This window comes from Archocentrus centrarchus, chromosome 13 (genome assembly GCF_007364275.1).
Source record: "Archocentrus centrarchus isolate MPI-CPG fArcCen1 chromosome 13, fArcCen1, whole genome shotgun sequence".
In the NCBI taxonomy this organism is placed as follows: Eukaryota; Metazoa; Chordata; class Actinopteri; order Cichliformes; family Cichlidae; genus Archocentrus; species Archocentrus centrarchus.
In genome coordinates, this window is record NC_044358.1 from 25,319,408 (window position 1) to 25,347,207 (window position 27,800).

A 27,800-nucleotide genomic window follows, 5' to 3' on the forward strand; every position below is an offset into this window, starting at 1 on the left:
ACCAAACTTTTTTTTTTTGGTTCAAATCAGAGACGGTTGAGCAGAAAATCTTCTAAATCTTTCTTGAGTTGAGATGGAATGACCCATTAGTGAAATTATTTCTCTTACAAGCAGATTAAAAGAAGACAAACAGTCAAACAGAGAAATCTAAAATTTAAAGAAACCTGAAGGAAACATTCAGGAATTTCTTAATTCAAAGTTAATCTTATAATTCTTCTCCTCTGTTTAAAAATAGGGTCAGATACACACAAATCACCCTACATACCATGCACCTGTGTTTGTGTGTGTGTGTGTGTGTGTGTGTGTGTGTGTGTGTGTGTGTGTGTGTGTGTGTGTGTGTGTGTGTGTGTGTGTGCACTCAGTGAGGATGAGTGGACAGCTTCTTCCTGTGCGTCTTTTGTCTTTTTTGACCTGCTGGGACCAGAAACCACACCTATCGTACCTGATTGTTCAGCACAAGCAGCATAAAGAGCTGATGGGAGTTTGTATTTGTATTCCTCTGCGTGTGTGTGTGTGTGTGTGTGTGTGTGTGTGTGTGTGTGTGTGAACATGTGTGTGACAGCCAAATCTTTGATGTAATTCTGCAGCTGACCCTGTGGTCATTCTCACGCTACTTTGCCTAACACAATGGTAGATTGATGTTTGTGTAAACATATACACAGAGCACTTACACATAGAGCTTTCAGTGAAATTTTCTCTATACCGAAGCTGTAGATTAGAAAGAATTACAGTTTTTCATATTCATTTGTATGCACATTATGTCAACAATAGGTGAGGTAATAATGATTATATTGTATGCATGCTGCTTTCTGGGCAATAATGGATAATGTAGTGTGTAATGTAAAATATTTACAAAGCTCTTATATGTACAATAAGTATATTTTCAACAAAATCATGGGATTGTCTGTACACAAAAATAATCATCTTACTTTTTCCTCCACATCCAATTTCAAGTTTTGTTTTTTTCTCAGAACTTCACAAAGAAAATTGCCTGTAATCCTTTCTGGCAGTGTCGAGGTTAAGCTATATTTTGTGATGGAGCAAAGGCTTCTGTATGTCTGTGAAGAAATGGAGGAGAATGCACATGTGCATGACCCCATTTTCAGAAAAGTTGGGACAGTCCGGAAAATATGAATGAAAACAGAATTTAATGAGTCTTTTTTTCCTTCTTTCAACTGCTTCCTTTAAGAGTCACCACAGCCAATCATCTGCCTCCATCTCACCCCATACTGAGCATCCTCCTCTGTCACACTAACCCTCTGCATGTCCCCTTCACTACAGCCATGAATCTTCTCTGTGGTCTTCCTCTTTTCCTCCTGCCTGGCAGCTCCATCTTTATCACCCTTACTCCAATATTTCCACTGTCCCTCCTCTGCACATGTCCAAACCATTTCAGCCTTGCTTCTCTAATTTTGTCTCCAAACTGCTCAGCATATTTCTAATTTTGTCCCTTCTAGTCACTCCCACTGAAAACATCTTCAGCTCTGCAACTTTTTGTTAGAGCCAGAATTTGATGATAAGCATTTAAATTTATTTTAAAAATTTAAATTTGTTGCCAGCAACACCTTTAACTGTGCACTGAGAACAAATGGAGGTTCCTCTACTCTTTAAGGATATCCTTAATTTACAAATAGAATATCAAATTTTGATTCATCAGGGCACACGAGACAATTTATTATCTTCACCTCAGTCTATTTTAAATGAGCTTGGGCCAAGTTGGGTCTCTGGATCTTGTTTATATACAGTATGTTTTTTCTTTGCATCACAGTTTGAACGTGCATTTCTGGATGCAGCGACAAATTGTATTGACTGACAATTTTTTTTTAAGCCTATGCAGTGAGATATATTAAAGAACAGTGTCTTTTGTTATTAATGTGAATGCCCAATGCATGCTTTGTGCTATAGAAATTGTTCTGATATCAAAATGTCCAGATTTTTCTAGAGAATTATGCTATAACTTTTCTTTTTTGTGACCTTTATGCTTTTTAAAATATTTAACTTTTTATGAATTATATTTTTGCCATTTGAAATGAATAGAGAAAGTTTGAAATCCTCTTCAAACCCACCCTACTTTGACAGTTAACTAGTTCAGCAAATTTTGAACTACAGAAAAATTCAAACTATAAACGGGTCCCAAGACCTTGAACTATTCAGGTATTGCTCAGTTTATTGATATCTTTTATGGTTTTTAAACAGTGACAGTTTAAGTTTGATAAAAACTTTCTGAAATTTCAATAGTTTTCTATGGTGGGCCTTTAAAGTGGTGACATCATCAGTCACCGAAGAACCTGAGCGGTTTTAATTTTCAGATTTTTTTTACCCCAACCAATTTTGATCTTCCCCCACAATTTATACTTCAAATTGATGCTATGGTTGTGCTCTTTAAGAAAATAACCCTTTCAAAACTTTGTCTTTTTCAGCTGTTTTGATTCAGGAAATTAAGTTTCAGCTATTTTTAAGCATTTCTAGGCATCACAGCTCAAATCTTTCAGCATTCACATGCTAGAAAAGGCTTTTTTCCCCCCTGTTTTTGTTTTTTAATCTAGTGCTGCCACATTAGTTTGCATACAACAGCACAGGACCAAGTGCACAACCGCAAATGCAGTGCACGATCATACTTGAGTGATTAAATGCAGATGTTGATGAGCATGTTATGTTGTTCTGCCCAATCAAGTAGGACAAAATAAAACAGATCATATTTTTAAAGAGGAGATTTCAAACAAGCTGGAATTTAACAATAGTCTGCATTTCTGTCCCTTAGGACATACCTGAGTCTTGAGTGCTCCAAAACAATGTAATGGCTGTCATTTTTAATGCTGTTTTGTGGATTAACTTTATGTTCAAGGTCACGTTTGATGCTGTAAAAATGAACATCATAGCCAAAACTGTTTTTACAGTTGATCCTCCAGTTCCTCTGCCTTACCCCTTCACTAACCCTTCTCACTTTTTGTCCTTGCAGCTTTCACTCATTTCCCCTCATTGCCCTCATTTCCCAAGTTTTACTCGACAGCCACATTCAGCCATCCTTCCTATTCTATTTTTATCCAGCAGCTCTGAGGTCTTTTTTTGGTTACATGCAATATTTTTCTTGGTTTCTTGTTTTGTTTGTTTTATTATGATATATTCCTTCTTCTATCTTGGAAATCTTTGTCTTCAATTAACTCCTCCTGTCAGGCCAGCTCATTTCACACACATTTGGTCTCAGCATTTTTCAGATTCTGTCTTCTAGTGTCCTTTTACCAAACTGCCTACTTTGCATAGTCTTCCACTTTATTCTCAACTCTCTCTAAATAAATACAACAGAAATTGTCTGATACTCAAGTCCCACTATCTATTTTTAAATTGCATTTCATCCGACTGGCGTGACCTTCATCATTTGTGCTGTCGTGCGTCCAGCAGCGTTTGGCTCCCCTTTCTCAGTTTTGCCGGCTTGTACAAGTGAAACAAACACAGAGTTTAACAGTGTGTAGGCTTGACCAAGCTGCAACCTACTGGGCTAAATAATAAACCCAACAGAAAGTTGTGTGGCTGTCTGCCAAGTTCTGACCATATTTGTTGTGTTGGTGCCTTTGAGAGCATTTTTTTAATGCTGTTATCTCACAAATAATATGTCTTGCTCTGTGGCTAACTCTACTGTCAGAGCCTCTGAGACATCTGTGCTCAGGTTTTCTGGGTGACTGAAAATTTTGTATTAATTAATTTAGATGTTCATTTCAGGAGGTATCTGTGTTTGTGTAATGCATACTATATATACAAGTCTGAACGCATCTTGCTAAATAATTTTGCACTCCACTCATTCATCCAACTATTGCCTGCTGTTGTTCCAAAATAAAAGATAGCCCCAACTGTGATGCCCTCCATTTTTATATAGTTTATGGCCTTGTCATATTTCATAAAAAACATAAAACAGTAAAGACAAAAACATCAAAATAATTTTAGACTAAATTATTTGGTGTAAAATAAGTTTGCATTTACAGCAGAATTGTTGAAAAGCTGTATCAGATTTTTTTTTTTTTTAAACTGAAAGAACATCAGAACTAAAACAAAAAGCTTAGACAGTCTTCTCGCAGGCCTCAGCTGTGCGTTAACGCTTTGCTTTCTTCCTGTAGCAAAGATTATAGCAAAAAGGAAATAAAGAGACAGATAGGTGGATGGAGGAACAGGAAAGGGGGAGATGTGTATACGTGCAGAGCTGCACTAGGCTGCGTTACGCAGTCTGGGGGATTCCAGCCAGCTGCACTGGGAGCACTGACCTTGGCAGCCATTACTCTGTTTTTCAATCGCCAGGACAAACCAGTGCTAGGTAGAAGTGTCAGCTGGTCAGACATATGATTTACTGACATTTACTGAGAAAGGTTGCAGCTTAACAAGTCAGCGCGCACGTAACCGACTCAAAAATAAATCAGATATCTTTTCTGATTGTACTAATGGGCTGTTTTTCAGCCAGATTATTCATTTCTGCCTCACTTTGTTGCGTAAGCACTGCAATGCAAGTTATAAAATACTCTGTGCCACCGCTACAGGATACAGGATGGGAAGCTGTCGGGGTTATTTAATGGTGCAGGTGTGTGAATGTGTTTGTTTCCATTCTTGTTTTTTCCCCTTTCATTTTGGTGCTCTTTTCCTTTTGATCTCCTGGGAGCCCTGATTTTATTTTGAGGTGAGTTGTTTTCTCTGACAATAACTTGTACGCTGATTCATGGAGCCTGCATGTGTGGTTAATCTTTTATGTATGTGTTATATCACCGTCGTCTGTATGTCCTACAAAGTCAGGGTTAACTGTTCAGACTCCAAAAGCAATGCAGGAACTTACTTCTCTTTTATAGTCAAAGCCTGACAATGATTCATCATTCATCTCTCACTGCTATTAAAGCAATTCTTACAGTAATCTGACTGCTCTGGTTGCTTGCCAGCAGCAAATCTTGGAGCGAGTGTGTTATTTTAGTGTCAACTCTGCTCCCAGTGTAGGCTGTAAGATTTGAAAATGAGCTAAGTCACACACTGACCTGTTAAGTCCCATTAAGCACATTATCTTTTCCTATGTCTATAAGATTAGAGTTAACCTTTGAACAACAACGCTCTCACGGAAAGTCACTCTCTTCCCATGATATCTTGATTTTCCAAATCAACATCAATAAAATGTGTCACATCTCCAGACCAGCAACAGCAAAACATATCGATGGGCTGGTCAATAAAATGACCTTTCACCTTTACATTGTGAGAACTGTGAAGTGATGAACAAAAACATGAGCTACAGACAACAAGTGGAGCATTTCCCAAACACGTGTTGGTCTTCATGCTGATCCTAAAATATTTGTTCTCATTAAATATCGTGAGGCAGCTTTTTATAGAGTTTTACTTCTTGTGAACTTAGAACAGACAGTTGGATTCACGTCATGAAGTATTTATTGGACGCAAAAGCTTTTAGTTGCATTCCATTACTCAAAATATTACATATCAGCTGTTTTTTTCTTTTATTTTGCCTGCCTGATTTTTTTTTTCACTACTCCATGTCTTCCTCCCCCATGAAGTGCTTAAATACATTTAGATAATTTTGTATTTTGCCTTTCTTTCAAAGGAGTAGATGAGAATATAAAACAAGCCTGACTCAGTCCACAGGTTACAACCCCCCCAAACGCCACACAGAAAGGCCCAGGCCAAGGTGGACTCAAACCCAGACCATCTAGCTGTCCTTCTAGCTGGGAGGCAGCAGTGCTAACCACCACGCCACCTCACTAATCAACTGTCTTTTATTTTTGTGGGATTAATGTGGACGCAATGTCCTGAAATACAAAAAAATATGGTTTTAGGAGGGTTTCGTGTCTTACTTAAATCTTCTCTGCCTGCCTAAAAACCAGAGCGTGATGTTGAGCCTTTCAGTATACACAGAGAGTAGTTAATTTAATATAAGCTTATCCAGCTTTTAACAACAAAGGACTTGACTGTTTCCCACAAAGTTAAAACTAAGCTACTAAAACTGACAGTAACTGACTTTGTTTATAGCATATACAGAAGGCTGCGTGTGCATGCACACTGTTATGCATAAACATACATAGGTATACAGTCACATGAAGAAAGTCCTCACAGGACTCTACACAGTCCTGGGAAAACTAAGTACAACCCATTATTCTTGATTTACACTGTAAATAATGTTTCTCATCCCTTGTGTATATAGTGCTCTTGTTGTGTACTTATTCTTGTTGGCTTTTAAACCGGGACCTGTGTGCAAATTTCATTTCACCTGTTGTGAATACATGTGTTGGATTGACATTAAAAACCTTTAAATCCTTGAATCTTTATTCAGTCCAATTTTAGTAGCATTAACTTGAAGCAGTCATTTTCTGTATGACTTTATCAGTCTTTCCCATCATTGCGGAGGAACTTTGTCCCACTCTCTTTGCAACATTACTTAAGCTCATTGAGGATTGCAGGCATCCATTTATGCACAGCTCTCTTAAGGTCCTGCTAAACTATTTCAATAAAATTGAGACCTGGACTTTGACTGGGCCATTGCAACACTTTGATTCACTTTCAGCCATTCTGTTGTAGATTTGCTGCTGTGCTTGGGATCATTGTCCTGTTTCATAACCCAATTCAGCCAAGCTTTAGCTCTCGGAGAGATGGCCTCACATTTGACTCTAGAATACTTTGGCATACAGAAGAGTTCATGGTTGATTTAATGGCTGCAAAGTGCCCAGGTTCTGGGGCTACAAAGCCCAAATCATCACTAAGGCCTGCAGAGTCTGAGATGTAGCTCCTGAGATTTTTTTGTGGGCTTGTTTTATTTCTGAGCATTGCACACTCTCATCTTGGTGTGAATTTGTGAGGATGTGCAGTCCTGGGAAGATTCAAGCATTTTGCCAACACACACCTGAATCCTCCAGACCAGCAAACTGCCACAACGTCTGCTTTTATAAACGTGGTCACAGTTACTTATAATCAATAGGTGCATGTGATTAGCAGCACCTGGCTGCTACTGACAATCTTGATTCATATAGAAACAATAAGGGTGTTTTTCACAGGAATGCACAGAGTCCTGTGAGTGCTTTCTTTTTCACATGACTAAACTGAAAATACTGTGCTGCATAAGCTCTATCATATTAGATACACACATGAACTTTACCACTACTCGGCGTTTAAAGAAGACAATAATCTACATCTTACTATTCATCACTAATTGAAGAAAATAAGAACAACCCCAGGTTTCTTTTCAGCACTGTAGCCAGGCTGACAAAGAGTCAAATATTCCTTTAACCTGAACTAGTGATGACTTCATAAATTTCTTAACAAATAAACCATTTTAACCATTAGAGAGAAAAAAATATTAATAACATCTCAGAGATGTATCTTTGTGTATACCTACTTTCAGTACTGCTGGTATTTGTTTAGACTGTTTCTCTCTGATTGATCTTTCTGAGTTAACTTCAATAGTTTCTTCCTCCAAACCATCAACGTCTTTATTGGACCCCATTCCTACAAGACTTCAAAGAAGTCCTACTATTAATTCATGCTTCAATCTTACATATGATCAATCTATCTTTTTTTAAGTGGCTATATACCACAGGCTTTTAAGGTGGCAGTAATTGAACAATTACTTAAAAAGTCATCACTCGACCAAGCTATCTTAGCTAATTATATGCTAATCTCCAACCTTCCTTATATCTCCAAAAATCTTGAAAGAGTAGTTGTAAAACAGCTAACTGTTCATCTTCAGATGAAACGGTTTATTTGAAGAGTTTCAGATGGGATTCAGAATTCATCACAGTACAGAAACAGCATTAGTGAAGGTTAAAAATGATCTTCTCATGGCCTCTGACAGTGGACTCATCTCTGTGCTTGTCCTGCTAGACCTTAGTGCAGCTTTTGATACTGTTGACCATAACATTTTATTACAGAGATTAGAGTATGCCATAGGTATTAAAGGTACTGCACTGAAGTGGTTTGAATCATATGAATGAAAACAGAGGTTAATTATGGAGTTCCTCAGGGTTCTGTGCTAGGACCAATTCTATTTACATTATACATGCTTCCCTTAGACCGTATTATCAGAAAGTATTGTATACATTTTAATTGCTATGCAGACGATACCCAGCTTTATCTGTCCATGAAGTCAGATGACACACATCATTTACTTAAACTACAGGAATGTCTTAAAGACATAAAGACCTGGATGACCTCTAATTTCCTGCTTCTAAATTCAGATAAAACTGAAGTTATTGTACTCGGCCCCACAAATCTTAGAAACATGGTGTCAAACCAGATACTTACTCTGGATGGCCTTACCTTGGCCTCCAGTAACACTAAGAAATCTTGGGAGTCATTTTTGACCAAGATATGTCTATCAATGCACCTATTAAACAAATATGTAGGACTGCTTTCTTGCATTTGGGCAAAATTAGAAACATCCTGTCTCAGAGTGATGCTGAAAAGCTAATTCATGCATTCATTATGTCTTGGCTGGATTATTGTAATTCATTACCATCAGGTTGTTCCAAAAGCTCCCTGAAAATCCTTCAGCTGATCCAAAATGCTGCAGCGAGAGTACTGAGGGGGACTAGAAAGCGAGAGCATATTGGCTTCTCTTAACTACTCCCCCTGTTAAATCCAGAATTTAATTTAAAATACTTCTTACATACAAAATATTGAATAATTAGGCCCCATAAAGACATCATAGTATCGTGTCACTGCAATAGAGCACTTCGCTTGCTTACTGCTGGCTTACTTGTGGTTCCTAGGATACCTAAGAGTAGAATGGGAGGCAGAGCCTTCAGCTTTCAGGCCCTGTTCTGTGGAAACAGCTCCCAATTTGGATTTGGGAGACAGACACCCTCTCTATTTTTAAGAATAGGCTTCAAACTTACCTTTTTGATCAATCTTATATTTAGGGCTGGATCAGGTGACCCTGAACCCTCCCCTAGTTACACTGCAATAGGCCTAGGCTGCTGGGGGGTTCCCATGATGCACTGAGTGTTTCTTTTTCATTCACCTCTTTTCCCTCTGTTTATTCACCACTCTGCATTTAATAGTTAATTATTATTCATCTCTGGCTCTCTTCCACAGCATGTCAGTGCCTGAATGAATGTCAGTGCCTGTAAATGTGCTATTTCTGGTCTGTTTATGGCATCGTAAAACTAAATACAGTGCATTAAAATGCCATGACATGTGCTTGTATGTGCATTTACATGAAATGCTGATATCATCCCTAGCCTTTCACATGATTGCTGTCCAGATCCATAGACTGATATAGCGCTGCACTTGGAACACAGGATCTATGTGTCATGCCAGTGCTGTGTCAATACACCCTACCCGTAATCCCTCAGGGTGAGGAGTTAATCCAATGCCCTAACCCTTGGCCTGGCTTTATAACAAATTATCTCATTTCCTTTTGCTCTGCAATTAGATAAACAATAATAGGTCAAACTAAATTCAAACTAAATTAAATTCAGGTAAAAATGTCAACCAAATCTTTATGAATGCAGATTAAGAACACTAATAACCGAACACAAAGGACAGACTTTGCAATTATGTGCGTAAGCCTCACTCTTGTGTGTATGGGATATGAGTCTGAATTCATGCAGATATACAGTGCTGTGAAAAATAATTTGTCCTCTTCCTGATTTCTTAGTTTTTTGCATACTTCTCACACTTAAATGTTTCAGATCAAACAAATTGTAATATTAGACAAAAGATGACTTGAGTAAATACAAAATGCAGGTTTTAAATTACGTTTTCATTTAATAAGGGAAAAAGCTATCCAAACCTACCAAACCTACCAGGCCCTGTGTGGGAAAAGTAATTGCTTTGGCATGGCCTTAAACAGGCCATTCATGCTGGAAAACCCTCCATTGTGGCTGAATTAAAACAATTCTGCAAACAAGACTGGGCCATAATTCCTCCACAGTGATGTGAAAGAGTCATTGCCAGTTTTATCACAAACACTTGATTGCAGTTCTTGTTGCCAAGGGTGGCACAGCCAGTTATTAGGATTAGGGGGCAATTACTTTTTCATATAGGGTCGAGTAGGTGGAGATGTTTTTTCTTCCTTAAAATTGTAATCTTTTAAAAACACCATTTTGCATTTACTCGGGTTATCCTTGTATAATATTAAAATTTGTTTGATGATCTGGAAGATTTAATGAGAAATCAGGAAGGGTGCAAATACTTTTCATGGCACTGTATATACTTGAGATATATATTAAAGTTTATTTATTCATTCATTTATATTCACCTTATCATTGTTGTTGTGACAGCCGTTGTTTCACTTTTTTAAATAGAAAAGTTTTAATTAACGTGAGAGACTTATTTTCCATATTACAAAGTACAAACTCTATAGACACTGAGCCTTTAATTACTGATGTTCTCATTTTAGACCATCATTCTATTAAAAACATAATATTACATGGACATTTTAAGGAAGACAATCTACAGTATGCAGAAAAAAATAAAGTGAGCATCTGTGCAATGTCATACATGTTAAAAAGTAATAACACGATTATTGAGATAGTCAAATGAAACTAAATACATTTACTCAGGTACTTTGCTTACTGTATGCATTTTAATGCATTTAATTCTACTTCATAACAGAACTCAAGCAGATTCTGATTTTAATAATTATATAAAAAATTATGAATCATGAATCATGGATGAGCCTTATTTTGTAAATATTTGTTCAACCTCAACAAGTAAAAAATTCAAGTCATTCTATTAATATACAGTTCTGTTGAAAAATATTTGCTCCTTCCTGAGTTTTTTACATATATTTGTTACACATTTAAGTGTTTTGGATACAAAGATAACCTGAATAAATACAAAATGCAGTTTTTAAATGATGATTTCATTTATTAAGGGGATAAAAACTATCCAAAACTACCTGATCTTATATGAAACCTCATACCTAATAACTGGTTGTGCCACCCTTGGCAGCAAGAACAGCGGTTAAGTGTCTGTGATAACTGGCAATGAGTGAAGGAATTTTTGGCCCAGTTTTCTTTGCAGAATTGTTTTATTTCAGCCACACTGGAGGGTTTTCCAGCATGAATGGTCTCTTGAAAGTCATGCCAAAGGATTTCAATCTGATTTAAGTGCAGACGTTGACTAGGCCACTCCAAACCCTTTTCTCTTGTTTTGAGCCATTCAGAGGTGGACTTGCTGGTGTATTTTGGATCATTGTCCTGCTGCATAGCCCAAGTGCACTTGAGCTTCAGGGCATGAACTACTGGCCGAACATTCTTCTTCAGAATTTTCTGGTTGAGAGCAGAATTCGTGGTTCCATCAATTAAGGGAAGTCATCCAGGTCATGAAGCAGCAAGGTAGCCCTAGACCAACACACTACCATCACCATGTTTGACTGTTGGTATGATGTTCTTTTTATGAAATGCTGTGTTAGTTTTACTCCAGATGTAGCAGGACTCAAACCTCCCAAAAGTGATTTTCTCCTTGGAACTCTACATGGATGCCATTTTTGCTTGTCTCATTCTTACTGTTGAATCATGAATACTGACTTTAACTGAGGCAAGTAAGGCCTGCGGTTCTTTAGATGTTGTTGCTGATGCTTCTTCTCCCAGAGTTTATATGGATGACATGATGACAATAACAACAACAAAGCCATGCACAAATGTCTCCTAGAAAAACTCCAGGAAAACATCAACTGGGCATGAATGAAAATCAATTCTTGCAAATCCTGCAGCATATCCATTTTCAAGGCCAACTCACCAATGAGAGATTTTGCATCAGTGGGGAGCCAATACCAACAATCCTAGAGAAACCATCAAAAGCCTGGGACAATGGTATAATGCAGTTCTCAAGGTTGGTGAACAGCTGGAACAACCCAGGCAAAATATAATGCAGGCCTCAAGCAGATCAATGGAACTGCACTCTCAGGGAATCTAAAGTTGTGGTGTTTCCATTTTGGTCTCCTGCCCTGCCTCATGTGGCTAATTTCAATCCGTGAGGTCACATAATCATATGGCAAGTGGCTGGAGAGACTGGTGAATGCTCAACTGAGGAAGTGGCTCAGGCTGCCGAGATGCCTGAGCAGTGTGGGGCTGTGGGAATGGAACGCTCTCTCTGCCTATTTCAAGCTTAGTGGAGGAGTACAAATGTGCCAAAGTTCGGCAAATGACACTCACTTAATCCCGGGATTTCCTGATATGAGGAAAGCAGCTCCTACCTTAGCAACAGGGAAGATGTGGTGGATGCACAGGCTGTGCTCAGGCACCGGGATATAGTGGGTCATGTACAATACGGCGGTGGTTTTGGTTTAGGAAGAACAACAACACCCACATGGCAAACTGCCACACCGACTGAACACACATGGTGTTGGCAGAGGTATGACACCAAGAAGAAGCAGCCAGGTGTGCCAAAGCAGTCTCCCAAGCATAGCAAAGCCAGTGGATGAAGTGGGAGGGCACTGAGAGAAAGAAAATCATGTAGCGAGAGATGTGGGACATGGAGACCAATAGGCTAAGTTTTATCATCAGGGCCACATATGATGTTCTTCCCTCTCCAGCAAACTTAGATCTTTTGATTGGAGAGGATACAGCATGTCCGCTGTGTGCCTCCCCAGCAACCCTCAAACACTTCCTGGTGGGTTGTAAGGTCAGTCTGACTCAGGGAAGATATACCTGGAGACACAATCGGGTTCTCAAGTGACTAGTCTCTGCTTTAGAGAACAGAAGAACCACCATCAATGCCATTCCACAAATTGCCCAGCCTATCTTTCCACAGGCAGCCTTCATCTGGGAAGCGGACAAGCAGCGGACCAATGCCTTGTCCTCAGATGCAGGCCCTCTGGATGCAGCTAGGAACCGGGAAATGTCTGTCGACCTAACCCGGAGACTAACCTTCTCTTTAGAAATTGCTATTAACAACCTGTGCCCAGATCTGGTTCTCTAGTCCAAATCCTTCCACTTTGTTGTCATCACTGAGCTGACAGTCCCTTCAGAGGATACCATTGATAAAGCACATGAAAGTAAAAAGCCGGGTTATGCCAGCTTGGCAGCTGAAGCAGGGGAACGGGGCTTAAGTGTGAAGGTGTGCCTAGTGGTGGTGACTTGCCGGGGCTTTGCTGGTAGCTCCACAGCAAGGCTTCTAAAGGAAATCGGCATCAGAGGACAGAGTCAGAGGAAGACTATTAAAGAACTGGCTACAGTTGCGGAGACAAGCAGCCACTGGCTGTGGCTGAGAAGAAAGAAGACAGCATGGGGAGCTAAAGGACCACCCCAGATGACATACACCTAGGTCTGATCAGTGTGTGGTGGGGCCTGCCCCAGCTGAGGGTGTATTGTGATAAATGGCCGAAACACCCAAAAAGGCTGGGGTGCACAAGTGATGATGTGTCATGCTGGAGTAAACATCGATAAGTGGTCATCATCAAGCTCAGCCCAACTCAGAGGTCTCTTCACAACCCACTCATAAACACTGAGCTGAATCATTAGGGACTGCAACATCTAGTCCTTTAAAACATCTGGGTTCTTTTGTGACCTTGTGGCCCTGATCCTTGGAGTCATTTTGGTAAGTTGGCCACTCCTGGGAAGGTTCACCACTTTTTTCTCCATTTGCAGATAATGGCTCTCACCATGGTTCACTGGAGTCCCAAAACCTTAGAAATGGCTATTTAACCCTTTCCAGACTGATAGATGTCTATGTCTTTGTTTCTCATCTGTTCTTGAGTTTCTTTAGATCATGGAGTGATGTGTTACTTTTTGAGATTTCTTAGTCTGCTTCACTTTGTCAAACAGGTTCTATTTAAGCAGTTTCTTGATTTAGCAGGTCTGGCAGTAATCAGGGTGTGGCTACTGAAACTGAACTCAGTTTTCCAAAAAACGTGGTTGATCAGTTAATTCACGATTTAACAAAAGGAGGCAATTACATTTTCACACAGGGCCAGAGATGCTTGGATGGCTTTTTTTTTCTCTCCCTTAAAACTGTGTTTTATATCTAATCAGATTATCTTTGTCTAATATTAAAATGTGTTTGATTATATGAGACATGTAAGTGTGGCAAATATGCAAAAAAACCCAAAACAAAATAAAAAAACAAGAACTCAGGAAACTGGATTTTCCCCCGCAGCACTGTAGGCCAACTTAAAAAGCCTAACATGTAAAATATGTAACAAATTTTACTTTACATATTTAACCTACATTTTACTCAAAGAGATGTTTCCAGTGCACTTTTACATTCATGTTTCTTGCCTTCATGTATTCCTGCAATAAGAAAATGAATAACAAACCCGCCTGAAAGGTATGCCAAGAACAACAGAAACGCATTCCTTTCGATACGATTTTCTATTATGATACGGCCGATGTATGTTGCAGCTGAAGGTCGGCTATAGTAACAAGTAGTCACATGGCTTGCTTGCATGTAAACGACAGGCGGGAGTGGAGAGAGAGGAGAAAGAGTGCGTGAGGGGGGGAGGGAGGCAGACAGAAACTGGGGGTTCTCATCGGCACAACGGGGAGTGCTTTTTTGGGTGTTTGAGGGCGCCTCGTGGAGCTCCGGGCACCTCTTTTCGCCCCTCCGTTCGGTTTAATGTGTCAGGCCGGCGTTGGCTGCCCTCACCACCTGGATATTATTTATAACCGACAAGAAAATTGGATGGGACGGAGGCACGAGCAAGACAATCCCGGAAATAACATGCGTACTCTCAGCCTGTCACGTACGCTCGCTGAGGATTTGCATTGCTGTAGGCTGCCGTAGGTAAGCAGTGGATCGTGCTCCCCCGGCGAGAAATTTCTTTGCTTTTTTGACATTGTTAGCTGCAAATTTAACTTATTTTGCTCTCTGCAGGACGTTTTAAACGGCTTCAATAAACCGATGCAGTCTTTGCCTCATTTTTTAAGGGGCACTTAACAATAGTGGGCTGCTAAGTTGGTAATCAATAGCAGACAAAGACGAAATCTAAATAATTGGTCTTTTGTCAAAATTTAATACAGTTCAAGTTGTTGAAGCGTATATTAAAAGCTATTTTTTTTTTTGAGTGGTTATTTTATTTTATTTTTCTTCTTTATTATTTGTCCAATTTCGGGAGGTATAGCCTAACTGTGTAAAAGTGACTTGATCTGACCTTTTTTCTTTGTAATGATTAATGATCAAAAGCTTGCTATAAAGCTGCAGTAAACATTAGCCCGAACACTTTCATTTTCTTCACACTAATAACATATAATTATGATTGTGGTTATGAATTTACAGTCTGCATCTCTGTTCACAATGCACTTTTTTCTTGCCCCCACTTAAAATACAATCAGTAGGCCTGTAGGTGTACTGTATAGCCTAAACCAGGAGTTTGTTGCACCACATAAATATTAAGATTAATTTACTTCAGCTCACTGTGACAGGTGGTGTGCAATGTGTTATTTATAGGTCTAAAGTATATCGTTTTACTCTTCACAGAAATGCCCTACACGCTCTCAGAATGTACATTAGACGGGGACAAACAAACACGCCGCTTCAGAGTATTTAAACGAGAGAAATGGGAGGAATGAAGGGCAGCAGAGGAGGACTTGGTCATGAAACTTCTATTGGTTGCGCCAGGGCTCTTCTCCCTCAGAGAAAGCAGCATCGGCTCAGCTAGAAAATGAGGCGAGGACGTGGAGTACGTGCGCATCCAGCAGATGACGAGATGAAATGGAGAGTTTGGAACAGACGGACCTTGTAAACCCATCCCGCGGATCCGTCGCTGTTTCAGACTCGCAGGACAGCGGAGCGAACAGCAAGCAGTTTGTCAGTGGACCGGCAGAGATTCACCACACACACCGGGCGGACATGGGGCTTAACGGCTTACGTACGGCGCCGGTCGGGAGTCCAACCGCGGCGGAGTTACTCGCGGATCTAGCCTCTCAGACTGACTCCCCGGGAATCACAACCCCGACGAAGCAGTCCAAAACCGGCCTACCACTCTACAACGGTAGGGTTGTGTCTCCTTCTGCAACTGTGGAGGGTAACCACTCGGGTGTTTTGGCTCAGACACCAAATGGTTACCCTGCACAAGAAAAGGGGGTGGAGGGGCAAACGGAAGGCCCGGGGTACCCCCTCACCAGCAGAGCTTGCCTAATGGAGAATGGGGACTGGACTGCTTCTGAGAAGTGCCCAGCAGTAACACGGAGACTCAATGGTGACTTAAAAACCAGACAGGCACAACAACAAAAAAAGAGATCTGGGGAGAATAGGGAGGTGGGGCCCGAGACTGTTAATGGCCCGAGTGTGGGTTCACCTGGGCCAGGAAGTTCTGTAGACTCGGTTTTTGCTTCAGGAGACTCGGACTGTAAGCGGAGAAGGTTGTTAGATGGAAACGTTGCAAACAAATCCTCAGAAGCCACCAGAGTGGCTCGAGCAGTTGCCCCTCTCACAGTTGCTGTCAACTGTGGCAACAGTCCCCATTGCAACCAGTCTGCTTCCTTAACTCCCGCTGCCCCTCATGCTAATCAGCACAGTGGACATAAAGTGGCCCCTTCAGGCCCACCAGCTACCCGTAACCCCCCACTTCCTGCAGGAGCTGGCTGGTCAGCAGAGCGCATAGCCAAGCAGTACATCGTCCCATGTATGAAGTATTATGGCATTTGTGTAAAGGACAACTTTCTGGGCACCCAGGTGGGTGACAGGGTCCTGGAGGAGGTGGAGATTCTGAATCAAAGTGGGAAATTTCGTGGCGGGCAGCTGGTGAGCCAGAAGAACATTCCTTCTCTGAACATCCGGGGCGACCAGATCGCCTGGGTGGAGGGAAAAGAGCCCGGGTGCGAGAACATCGGAGTGCTGATGGCTCACATTGATGAGGCCGTCATGTACAGCTCTGCCAATGGACAGCTGGGGAACTGCGTCATCAATGGACGCACTAAGGTGAGAGGAGGCGCAGGGTGTTTTTGTGTGTGTGTGTGTGTGTGTGTGTGGGGGGGGGGGGGGGGGGGTTACAGGTGAGAGGTTTTAAAAGAAACATGCCAGGGAAAACAGAAGATACAACAAAAATACCAGTGTAAGCACGTCAGTCTGACATCGCTTACGTTGTGGTCCGTTGTGTCTTGCCTGCCCTGCTTTATCTTCTATAATGCCAACATGTGGGTAGGCAAACATGCACCATCACACCACAGTGGGAGAGCGCGCAGGGCTCCTGCTGATAGGATGTCAAGATGAGCCCTGTGTTTGTGGCACATGTGAGGAGGAGGGGCTGCAGTCCTTCTAGCACTGGGTTTAGACCTGCTTACATTTACCCCTGTCCCTACCTTCATGCCGCTGATACCCTGAAGAAGAAGAAAACACAAACTCTCTGGGGTTGTATCTCCTCTGCCATCGCTTTATCTATGCCAGCATTTTCTATCATCACTTTGACCCACACAAACATGGCACTGGCATGGCAGAGGAGTGTTTGTTTTTGTTTCCCCTATCACACATCTCATGCCACGTGAGCTGCATTTTTTTTTTCTCTTTAGTTTACTTCAGCCACACTACGTGTCCCAGTTTCTTTTTTCCATTGATACTTTTCAGATGCAGTGCACAAATATCAGAGCATGCCCCTTAAGAAAGAACCTTAAACACTACAAAACACTTTCCTTTATAGTGTGGAAAAACATTGTAGAAGAATGAAGAGCACTCAAATAATTTTGCTAGACTTTTTGCCTGTGTTTATCTCTGTCTATATCTATGTTAGGGGCACTGTATTCTCTCCATGTGTCTCTGTTTTACATGCCAGTCTAGACTTAAAGTCAGTTTTACTCATGTTAACCTGTTTCATGTTGAAAATACATCCAGGATGGCTTTTGATTTTGACCAAGAGTAGGCACAATAGTGCTCCACTACCTGGCAATCACATGTCTGCAGTCTTTGCTCAATCCATAGACCTGTAAGTGTGACTGTGGAGAAATATTAAGAAATATGTGCAGCAGTGGCGTAGCAAAGTAGCCAGGATTTGTCTTTAATCTCTATGCAAAATACAACACACAGAAGTAAAAAGTAGCTAAAACCATCTCCCGTCAGGAGTCTTGTTTAGCTTTTGGCCTTTTATTATATCAAACAACTCACTTTTTGTTTGATATAATAAATCATGGCTGAAAGGATGGCTGTTCTTTTTCCCCTCTGTTTCCCAAGTATTTGCTCCACAGCCTTGTTAACTCTGTTTAACCTCACACAGCACCCTGCCCTAAGTGCACGTATTGCCATTTACGTCAGCTTGAGACAGTGTTTAAACAAGGGCTGTTGTGCTTATCTCACTGTAGTCCCCTTTGCTCCCTTAGACTTGGCCTGACTGTGCTGCTCCAGTAAAGTGAAGCCACTTTAACATAATACCTGGGCAGAGCTGTGTAAGGGTAACACATGCCTAGCCCCCCCCCCCCCCCCCCCCCCCCCCTTTTGAGTACAAAACACTAAGAACCTCTGCCAGCTGTTGGATGGCATACTGCTGTGTACACTCTCACTTTAGTCATGAAAGTAAGCTGCACTTTAAAGTGGATTCATCTTTAAACTCAATAACACATAAAAGGTGTTACTTCGATTCAGCTGCCTGTTTCCTATAAAAAGCAGCTTAATTAAAACGATGAAAAAACAAACAAACCAAAAAAAACAAATACCCTTAAATCTGGAAATTCACTTTCATTGCATTATGCTAATCTTCAATGCAGACCTTAATGCTGTGAATATAAAATGTGCTGATGCCAGTTTTTTTGCAATGGTTTCACTTAAAGAGCTGCTTGCATGAAGTTAGACAGTGGGACGGTGAGTCCATTTTGGTTGTGTTTGCAGTGTTTTATTGTGAAAGATGCAATGTTGCGTTACCGCCTCCTTACTTGGTCACTTATTTTTACTTAGTTGAAGTAACTGAGTGATCCCTTGGTGAAAATGTTTAACACCTAAAACGGCAGTTTTTTCCCACATTTTTTCCTAAAAATAAAAGAAAAAGGTCCACACTGCATAGTACAAAATGTCCTGGCAGAGTGTATTTGTGGATGAGGCCAAGCGACAGCAATGCAATAGGTGCAATTATGGAGTGAGCATGAAAGAAAGAAGTGATAAGGAAAGGAAAAGAGGCAGCACAGCTATATGGGGTCGGTACTGTCTATCTCGTCCCCCGTCTCTTTGTCCAGAGACCATCACCCCCCCCCCCCCCCCCCCCCCCCCACACACACACACACACACACACACACCTTGTATTTTTTTTTCCTTCATGGTGTTTCACTTTTCACCTCATCTTTTATTGTGTCCGCATTTTTATTTCCCACGTTCACTCGTTTTTCTCCTTTCCCGTCTTATCAGGCCCCTTATTTGCTACTTGGACAAAATATTTCCCTGCCGTTACCTTGGTAACAGGCCCATACAGAGTAGAGCTGCGCATTGTGTATGAAAGAGATGGAGAGAGGAAAAAGAGGGGTTGGCAATGCCCAAAATAATGCCGTACCAGCAGTAAGTAGCATTTCTCAAGCCTGTCTCCTGTTAGTCAGCAGAAGCCCGGTTTCGCTGCCTGTGAGACATATGGGGGGGGTTTATAGTGTTAACAAAAGGAATGGCAATGCAGTTTATATGACCCAAGGTGATACTACAAAAGTCTTGAAGATAAGAGATGGGTCAGAGTAGATGTGAAAGTGGAAAGGATCAGGGGGTACAGGGAAGATAGTGATGAGTAAGTGAGAAAGGGCGATGCAGCAGAAGCTTTGGCATATTAAGACTGTCTGCTGCAGCAAAGTGTCCTTAGATGCCCCTCTTAGAGCTCAGCAGTGCCACCATGCAGGCAGGAGCCAGAAGTCATGCTAACATGCAGGCCAGCCACAGAGTTCCTAACATGGGTGGATTTGTAGTTTTTAAGTCAATTTAATTTCCTTTCAGAGAATCCAGAGGGTAAACAGAAACGGTTTTTAGTTTTAACAGTTCCCTGATGTTATAATTTGTGTTTATTAGGGCAATATCCACCTATTATTTTTTTTTATGCATCTCATCTGGTGTTAGGTGAGGCTGGCTACTGGGAAAAAAAAAAAAAAAAAAAAAAACGCAGCCTAGGTACACACATACACACTGCAAGAGGAGCCGCCAGGTGCCACTACATTATTGCTGCTCTATTTTTGTAGTAAATAAGTGTATTGTGTACATGCAAATGCTCACACCTACAGAAAGGCCTTTCATTGCATTGCTTGAGCCTAATATTCAGTGGTGACTCATGCACAATGAGTGCAACTGTGGCCATAGTGTGACTGACTCATAAGGGCACAGCCCGTGAGCTCACCATCTTTTTTTTTTTTCTTTTGTTTTATGATCATCCCAAAAAAAACCCCCACACACAATAATGTACTGTAAACACTAGAGGACATTTGTTATATTAGAATTTGATCGTGTTTCTAATTGCATCATTTATTTCTTACCATGCAGCACCTTCTCCGAATATGATGGCTGCTGGTGCTGTGTTGCTGTGATTCAGCTTTACGTAGAGGCCCATACTTTGTAACGTTAATGATGAAACACTTAGAGAAAAATACAGCCTCCTTCAAAATGCACAGATTCATTGTAACCTTAAGTTTAAACTAGTCTCAGTGTTGTTTATATTGCAGTAAATCCAGAGCCTGGGCACATTAGCCGATATTAGCCGTTGTTAAAAGTGAGAGCGGTGCTCACTTGGATCAAAATCTTGTTGGTTATCATGTGCCCAGAAACAATTATAGATTTATAGTTTGATCTCACCTAGTCCAGGTCACACCACTTTCATACACTTTAAAGCCATCATTGTGCCTATACAAGCAATAAACTAGAGGTGAATCTAGCTGGGCTGTGATATAAAACTGGAAGGACAGCAGAGATGGGAGCTGGGAGTGACGGAGCAGTTCAGCCTTATTGAGTTTAATTCACCCAGGCACTTATCTCCGTCACAGTTTGGAAGAAATGAATAATCTCTTATTCTGCCTTATTTGAAATCTCGTGCTTTCCTGGCTGCTTGTGAGCAATCAGTTATGGAAATGAAGCAAGATCGCTGTGCTGCTTGACAATTAGTGATTCAGCTGGTCTCAACCCCAGAACTGGAAAACCATTTGTTTTGCTGAAGTGTCCTTGAGCAACCCCCTGGCTGACTCCAAACATTCACTATGAAGGACTCGCTGACTTTGACTCATGTTTTCCATTAATCCAAAAGGGCTCAGGGCTGCCACGCTGTGAAATGGGGTGGAGGTTGAGGACTCTCTGTGGCCTGCTAATACACACTTCTTATATGTTTTTCTAGCAGCAGAGTTTGGGAGACAGACTTGTGAATCTCAAAGCTCTTTAGCTGAGCATGCACAGAACATGTGGGGTCCACACACGGCAGTTTGTAAAATACAGTGAGTTTAAAATAGTCATGTTTGCAATGAGTAACCACTGAGTAACCAATGTGTGCAATCTACATCTGTTGCATTAGATAAGTAATACGGCTCAAAGAGCATTTTAAAGGTTAATAATCCTGGAATGTTTGTAAAACACAACTGCCACCAAAACCCAGACTGAAAACTTTTCTCCTTAGTGTTTGGATTCATCACAGACAACCTGCAGCATCCTCCCTGCTCTGCGTCGCACACATAAATATGCCCTTCCCTCTCTTTCAGTCATTCACCTTGGCAAGCCCTAATGCCTGTATTTGTTCAGCCATCCCCTCTCTCCACCATCCTTCCTCTTATCTGAATATGCATGCGGCATTGGAGTTTATTTTTGTTCTCCTCCAGAACAGCTTGTTCTGCCTGCCTGCCCATCATCTGGGTATCTACCCAGAGCTAATTCTGGTCCTGGACAGTCATGTGGTTGGTGCCAGTTAGACTTTAACTTACTGTGGGCACAGATGTTGGCAGAGTTGAAGTGAGGAGGGCAGAAATGACAGGCAGGATCAAAATGTGCTGTGTGGCTGAGCGAGTATTGTGTGTCTGTGGTTGTTTAATAAGCAACTGGCGGGTGTCATGGATGTATAGGAAACTGGTTTAAATGTCATTGGTGTGTATGAACTCACTTTTTTTTTTTTTTTTTTTTTCTGGCCTCAGGTGGATTTATTGTACAAAACATAACTCATCTCCTAAATTATATACCCCTATCTTGTAAGCTTTGCTATCGTGTGTGTGTGTGTATGCTTCAGGCTAGGGCTGAGATGCCTGGTGTGGCATATCACATGTTAATTGTGGTTAATTACAGTTGTTAAGACCATGGACTATTTGGTGGGAATGGGGGTGGGTTATTTGCTGGTAAAGCACACTTCCTTGAATACACGCACACCCCAGAATAATCACATTCATTGTTAAACAAATCAAATTTGTCAGTGTTTATCAAAAATGTTGACTATGCAGTTTCCAAATTCAGATGATCACAAACTGTCTGCCACAATCCACTCTGCTTCAAAGATGGCTCCCATTAAAATACATTTGTTTATAAATGTTATACTTTTAAGTATTCTAAACCTAAATATTTCTTTTTTTTTTTAATTTAGTAGAAACAAGTCTGCATACCTTCATATCATTTGCTGTCTTTTTAATGACAGCGGTAATGTTAAGAGTGCATATTTCTACTTCACACAACAGAACAGTTTCTTGTCTGCACAAAAGGGCACCTACCCCCAGAAGACAGTATCAGCTCTTATCACTGTGGTACAAGGTCAGCAGCAGAAGGTAATATGTGAACTTGACAGTGACAGCAGGGTGCTAAAAGTAGACTCCTGTCTGGTATTTTCTACCTGTCACTACTTGGCATGAAGATGTTGCCAGGTTAGCAAGTAGAGGTTGTAACAGTTGTAACAAAAAAAAAATAAAGACGAGCATTTAGCAGTGCAACAGTTTTTGTTAGCATAGTCAAATTTAGGTTAAAATGTCATTTTCTTGGCGTGTATAGTGTCTTCTTAGCACTTTAAGGGTTAATGAATTTACGCAGACTGTATGTAGAAGATAAATGTAACATTGGGAAGTCACCTGTCTGGTTGGGCGTTGCCATCTTGTTTTTGTGCGTTATTAATTAGCTGCAGTATGTCACAGGATGCTGGAAAAAAATTCAACAGCCACATTTGAAAGTGTCTTGGAGCAGCACTAAATACCAGTCACTCAAATTTACATGCTCCTCTTTTAGTTTTGATACCATCTAAACAAGTTAATTATATAAAAAGTTCTTCAGTACGGTTGTCATGTAAACGGGACTGTGACTGTAGAGACCCAAACCGTTTTTGTAAACGTGTTTACCTCTGCTGTAACGTTCTGCCCCCGCAGCCACATTGAGCTGTGCATACTGCTTGCTCAGCACTAGATGGCAAATAATGTGAGAACTACCTGAAATACAGGTAAGAGCAGGTAAATAGCCAGACCGTTCCCTTAGGAGTGTGTTGAGTCAAAACCTGAGCAAGCATGAGTCCAAATGTTGTCCAATGAGTCCAATGCAATAAGTTGCTCTCTTGTGACATTTTCTAATGACTTCTGAGTAAAACCATGTTTCTGACGGTCTGACGGACACAAAAAACATCAGTTTTTCTTTGTCTACAATTATTCTGCTTACTTTGACGCAGAGACAGCTTGGCAGTTGGAGTCGGGAGGAAAAGTTCTAGAGGTTAATGAGCACTGACTCTGAGTGCTGGCCAGTAATGAGAGCTGACAATTGCCGCTAAGCAGACTCACGCAGAACACAATCGAGCCCACTTAGCTGTGAATGAGGAGGGAAGCGGCACAAGAGGACGAGGACAGCATGCATCAAAGCCTTCCTACGGAAAGCGTTACAGTCACGTTTGTTTGAGTTTCACAAACAACACAAGGGCAGCTGTGTTGGTCTTCAAAATCTATGTGAGCAGGCTCTCATTTCCTACGGGGTACAACTTGCACACTGTAGTACAAGAACTTAAACGATAGCGTCAGCCGAGTTAAATCGATACTGCAGCATTGCAGAAGCTGTTAGCAGTGAATAATAGTGTGCCTCAGCTGAGCTGAAGTGATGCACTGACTTGTGTTGTAAGCTTTGCTTCCCATGCAGAACCGTATAAGTCAAGACAATGACAGTATCTTCTTCTGTTGTCAGCCTGGAGAGATAATAATGAAATTATTACTCTACACGCCGCCAACTACATCACCCACACGCTACTAGGAAAAGCTGGTGTCAGTGAGTAAGTGAATCAGCTGCAGATTTTTCATATACTGAGGAGAGTTAAAGCCAGAGAAGACAGTTTGGAAGCTTACTGAAACACGACCATGCCCCTGTTAATCTGATGGATATGTCACACCCTCTCGTATGCAGTTTATTTTGGCACAGCTCTGTTTTTTAGCTTGCAGTCACATGGCCCTGTAGTGGCCCTCGTCTGGAATGTGCATTGAATGAAGAACTTTTCACGCAGGTCTTGGTTCCCTCTGTCTCCCCAGAGAAGGCAGCGCTCTCCTGCTTCACAGCCTCCAGCTTTCAGACGTCAAACAGGGGAAATACCAGCGTGAGACCATTGTTTGAAAATGGATACTGTATCTGCAGATCATTTCTTTGCTGAACTCTGACATATTTCTTTGCACTACTGGTCTGCGCACTTAATAATATTCCAGAAAATATTAAATATTGAAATCGTTCGCCTATTTTTTTTTTTTTAAAAAAAAGCTTACTTTTTTTTCTTTTTTCTTTTTTTTAAACGAGGGCAAAGACAAAATGTGAGAGAAGGATTAGAGCAGGAGAACAGGAGGAGAGAGTATTTCTCTTTAGTCACTTGTAGCTTCTCCTGCTAATGGCTGATCAGCGGGAGTTCCTCAAATTCAAGACTCAACCTCCAAACGGTCCTGCCCCTGCAGTGCAAATACGACTAAAGAGAATAAATAACTGAAGTCACCTCCATGTCAAACAGCTGTCAAAAACATTTTTTTTGTCATAATGCTGTACCAAGTTATAATTAATGAATCCATTTCTTCTGTTTTTAGGCCATGGTTGCCTGTTACCCAGGTAACGGGGCAGGGTACGTGCGCCACGTTGACAACCCCAATGGTGATGGACGCTGCATCACCTGTATCTACTATCTTAACAAGAACTGGGATGCCAAGGTACATCCCATCTGTGTCAGTTTCATTTAGGAAAAAGAGGGATTGAAAAAAGTTGTGTATCATCATCATCATGTGTATATTCAGTCTACAAATGCAATTCATCCTAAAGTATGCTTAAATATGCATCTGATGTTATTACATATTATTAAAATTTGATATTAGGTAACTTGGGTGATTTAACCTTCAAATGCTCATTTTTAACCTCAGGGAATCACTGTATGCATTATGCATTTTGCAAATAAGTAGCTGTGTTTCTGTATTTATGTTTCTATGCATTTGTCCTTGTAGAAACAAGGGGGGTTGCTGCAGATCTATCCTGAAGGCAAAAATGTGGTAGCCAAAGTTGAACCTCTTTTTGACCGGCTGCTCATCTTCTGGTCTGACCGCAGGAACCCACATGAAGTTAGGCCAGCCTACTCAACTCGGTTAGTAACACAGATGGGCACGTAAATTCTTATAGTCATGTCATGTGGTGTTGCCAGGCAAACATAACTTTTTTTTTTTTTTTTTTTCTCAGTTCTACACATGAAAAAAATTAAGATAAAAGTATTTTTCCTCCCTCTCTCTTGTTTGTTTGTTTTTGTAACTTCAGCCTGGTCATTATTGCTTCTCTACATCGATTGTACAGTTGTGTATAGAAACTAGGATTCACGTGTGTTGAAGTTTCCTCGATGTTCACACGAGATAAATTAGGCCCACTTTGCAGACGTACAGACTGATGTAAGCGCTTGCATGTTTATCGGGGACACGTGAAGCATACCCTTTTTACTCTCCCATCTCCTCTCCTCTACATCTGACTGCTGGGGGGCGAGGTGGGGCCGGAGGCAGGAAGTATGTGTTTCCGGAGGAGGACGGTGGGAGGGAGAGGGGCGGAAGGTTCGATTGCAGGACTCGTGCTGGAGAGGCAAAGACATGAGAGACAGGAATAAACAATACAGCCCCACAGGAGAGATGAGAAACTGTAGGAATTAACCCTATGCTGCCTGCGACATCTGCGCCCCAGCCCGCTCTTTAAGTTGACATATGATGAGAAATTATTTGTAATGTCTCTGTGAGAGTAGGGAATCTCCAGGTTTTTTTGTTTGTTTGTTTGTTTGTTTGTTTTTTTTAAGTGCCATTTTGTGTGTGTGTGTGTGTGTGTGTGTGTGTGTGTGTGTGTGTGTGTGTTTTTTCTTGCTTTATCAATTCAAATATTCAACAGCTGCCCTCCATATCAGCATGTGGAACATAACTGCTGAAATATGAGATATTTTTAACTCTTATATTTAACTGTCATCTTTCTACAGATCACAGCTTGGTCACAGACGCAGTGCATTTCTGACAATAGACCTTTTTTTTTTTTCTCTCTTTTTTTGAGCCAGAGTTCTTTGTGCATAAAAAGATTACTTTCTATTCTTATTTCATTCTTTACCTCTTGTGTCTTGCAGTTATGCTATCACAGTCTGGTACTTTGATGCCAAAGAGAGAGCAGAAGCTAAAGAGAAATACCGATTGGGTAAGTCTCTTCTTAGTTAAATGCCACTTGTTTATGAACTTAATTACTTCTTATTACATTTGTTGTAATTTGTTATCGCCTGTTGATTAATATGCCTCTTGTGTTCTTACATCCATAGCAACAGGACAGAAAGGTGTTCAAGTGCCTGTCACTCAAAACAGCAGAACATAAATCTCATCTAATGACTGAAGAGCACTCTCCAAGCATTACGTGCCTTCCTTAACTGCTAATGGACGTTGTGATCATGAAGGGAGCCGCCATTAAACTGTTGTTCATCACTGCAGCTCCACAGCGCTCTCCGAGCGTCAGCTGTCACATTCGCATCACAGGCTGTGATGTAACATTTTCCTGCCGTGTGACTGGGCCGATCAAAGATCTGGCAGAAATATAGAGCACAGTGGACTGGATTTTATGGCAAAGGTCAGATTCGCGCGTCATGGAAGAAGAAGGAAAAAAAATTACTCGATCGCCTATGAAGACGGCAAGCTGAAAAACTTTATTGCAGTTTTGCCTGCTTAGTTATCAGTGATGGAAGTGTTGAGGTTATCAATGTTTTTACTCCACTCCGGTGTATTTTTCAAGACAAACACAATGAGCATAAGTGGTAAATCAATGGACAGGCAGAAGGGAAAGGGGGTGCAAGCAGTAGAAATCGATGCCATGAGATTCCTTCTTCCCTTCTTGACTGTGAGATGGTGCCCTTGTCTCATGATCCGGACAAGACAAAAGAAATGGGCCTTGATGTGGCAACAAGTGGCTGTCAGCCATGATGCAATGGACAGTTGCTCTGTGGCACTCGTTCAGTCAGTCCTGGCTGAAGGACTAATCCTTGCATGAGGACGGCTCTACACGGTAGTTTTACACTGTATAGCACACTATGTAGAGATCATAAAGTGCGGGCTCTTTTGCAACAGTGATGTTAATGGAGTGAAAATGAGAATCCAGCATGGACTCATATATATATATATATATATATATATATATATATATATATATATATATATATATATATATATTTTTTTTTTTTTTAGTCGCTGCAGTGTCTGTAACAGATTTTCAATAAGTAAAGCTGTTGTCCATACTTGATAAAGAGTCCTCTGTAAATGAGTGAAATAGACAGCTCGCATATGAGAGAAGTGGCAAGCTGTTCAGTGACAGTGGACAAGACAGGGTTTGAAGAAACTTGAGTGTATTTTGTGGGCCTTTGGTGTGTTTCTGTGTGTGTGTGTGTGTGTGTGTGTGTGTGCGTGTGCGTGCGTGCGTGCGTGCGCAAATCCAGCTTGATTCCTAATGGAAGCAAGTTCTTAGTGTGGGTGCTATCGAACAAATCTGCCCAAAAACAA

The 27,800-nt window shown here is 41.1% G+C and overlaps 1 protein-coding gene across 1 annotated transcript; it reads left to right on the forward strand.

Moving 5' to 3' along the window:
- Window positions 1-14,436: 14,436 nt before the first annotated feature.
- On the forward strand, window positions 14,437-27,398 carry egln2 (egl-9 family hypoxia-inducible factor 2). The gene is made up of 6 exons (XM_030745454.1): window positions 14,437-14,697; window positions 15,391-16,833; window positions 24,843-24,962; window positions 25,251-25,387; window positions 26,390-26,457; window positions 26,576-27,398. The coding sequence occupies exons 2-6, from the start codon at window positions 15,625-15,627 to the stop codon at window positions 26,626-26,628; spliced, it is 1,587 nt and encodes a 528-aa protein (XP_030601314.1). The 5' UTR covers window positions 14,437-14,697; window positions 15,391-15,624; the 3' UTR covers window positions 26,629-27,398.
- The last annotated feature ends 402 nt before the right edge of the window (window positions 27,399-27,800 follow it).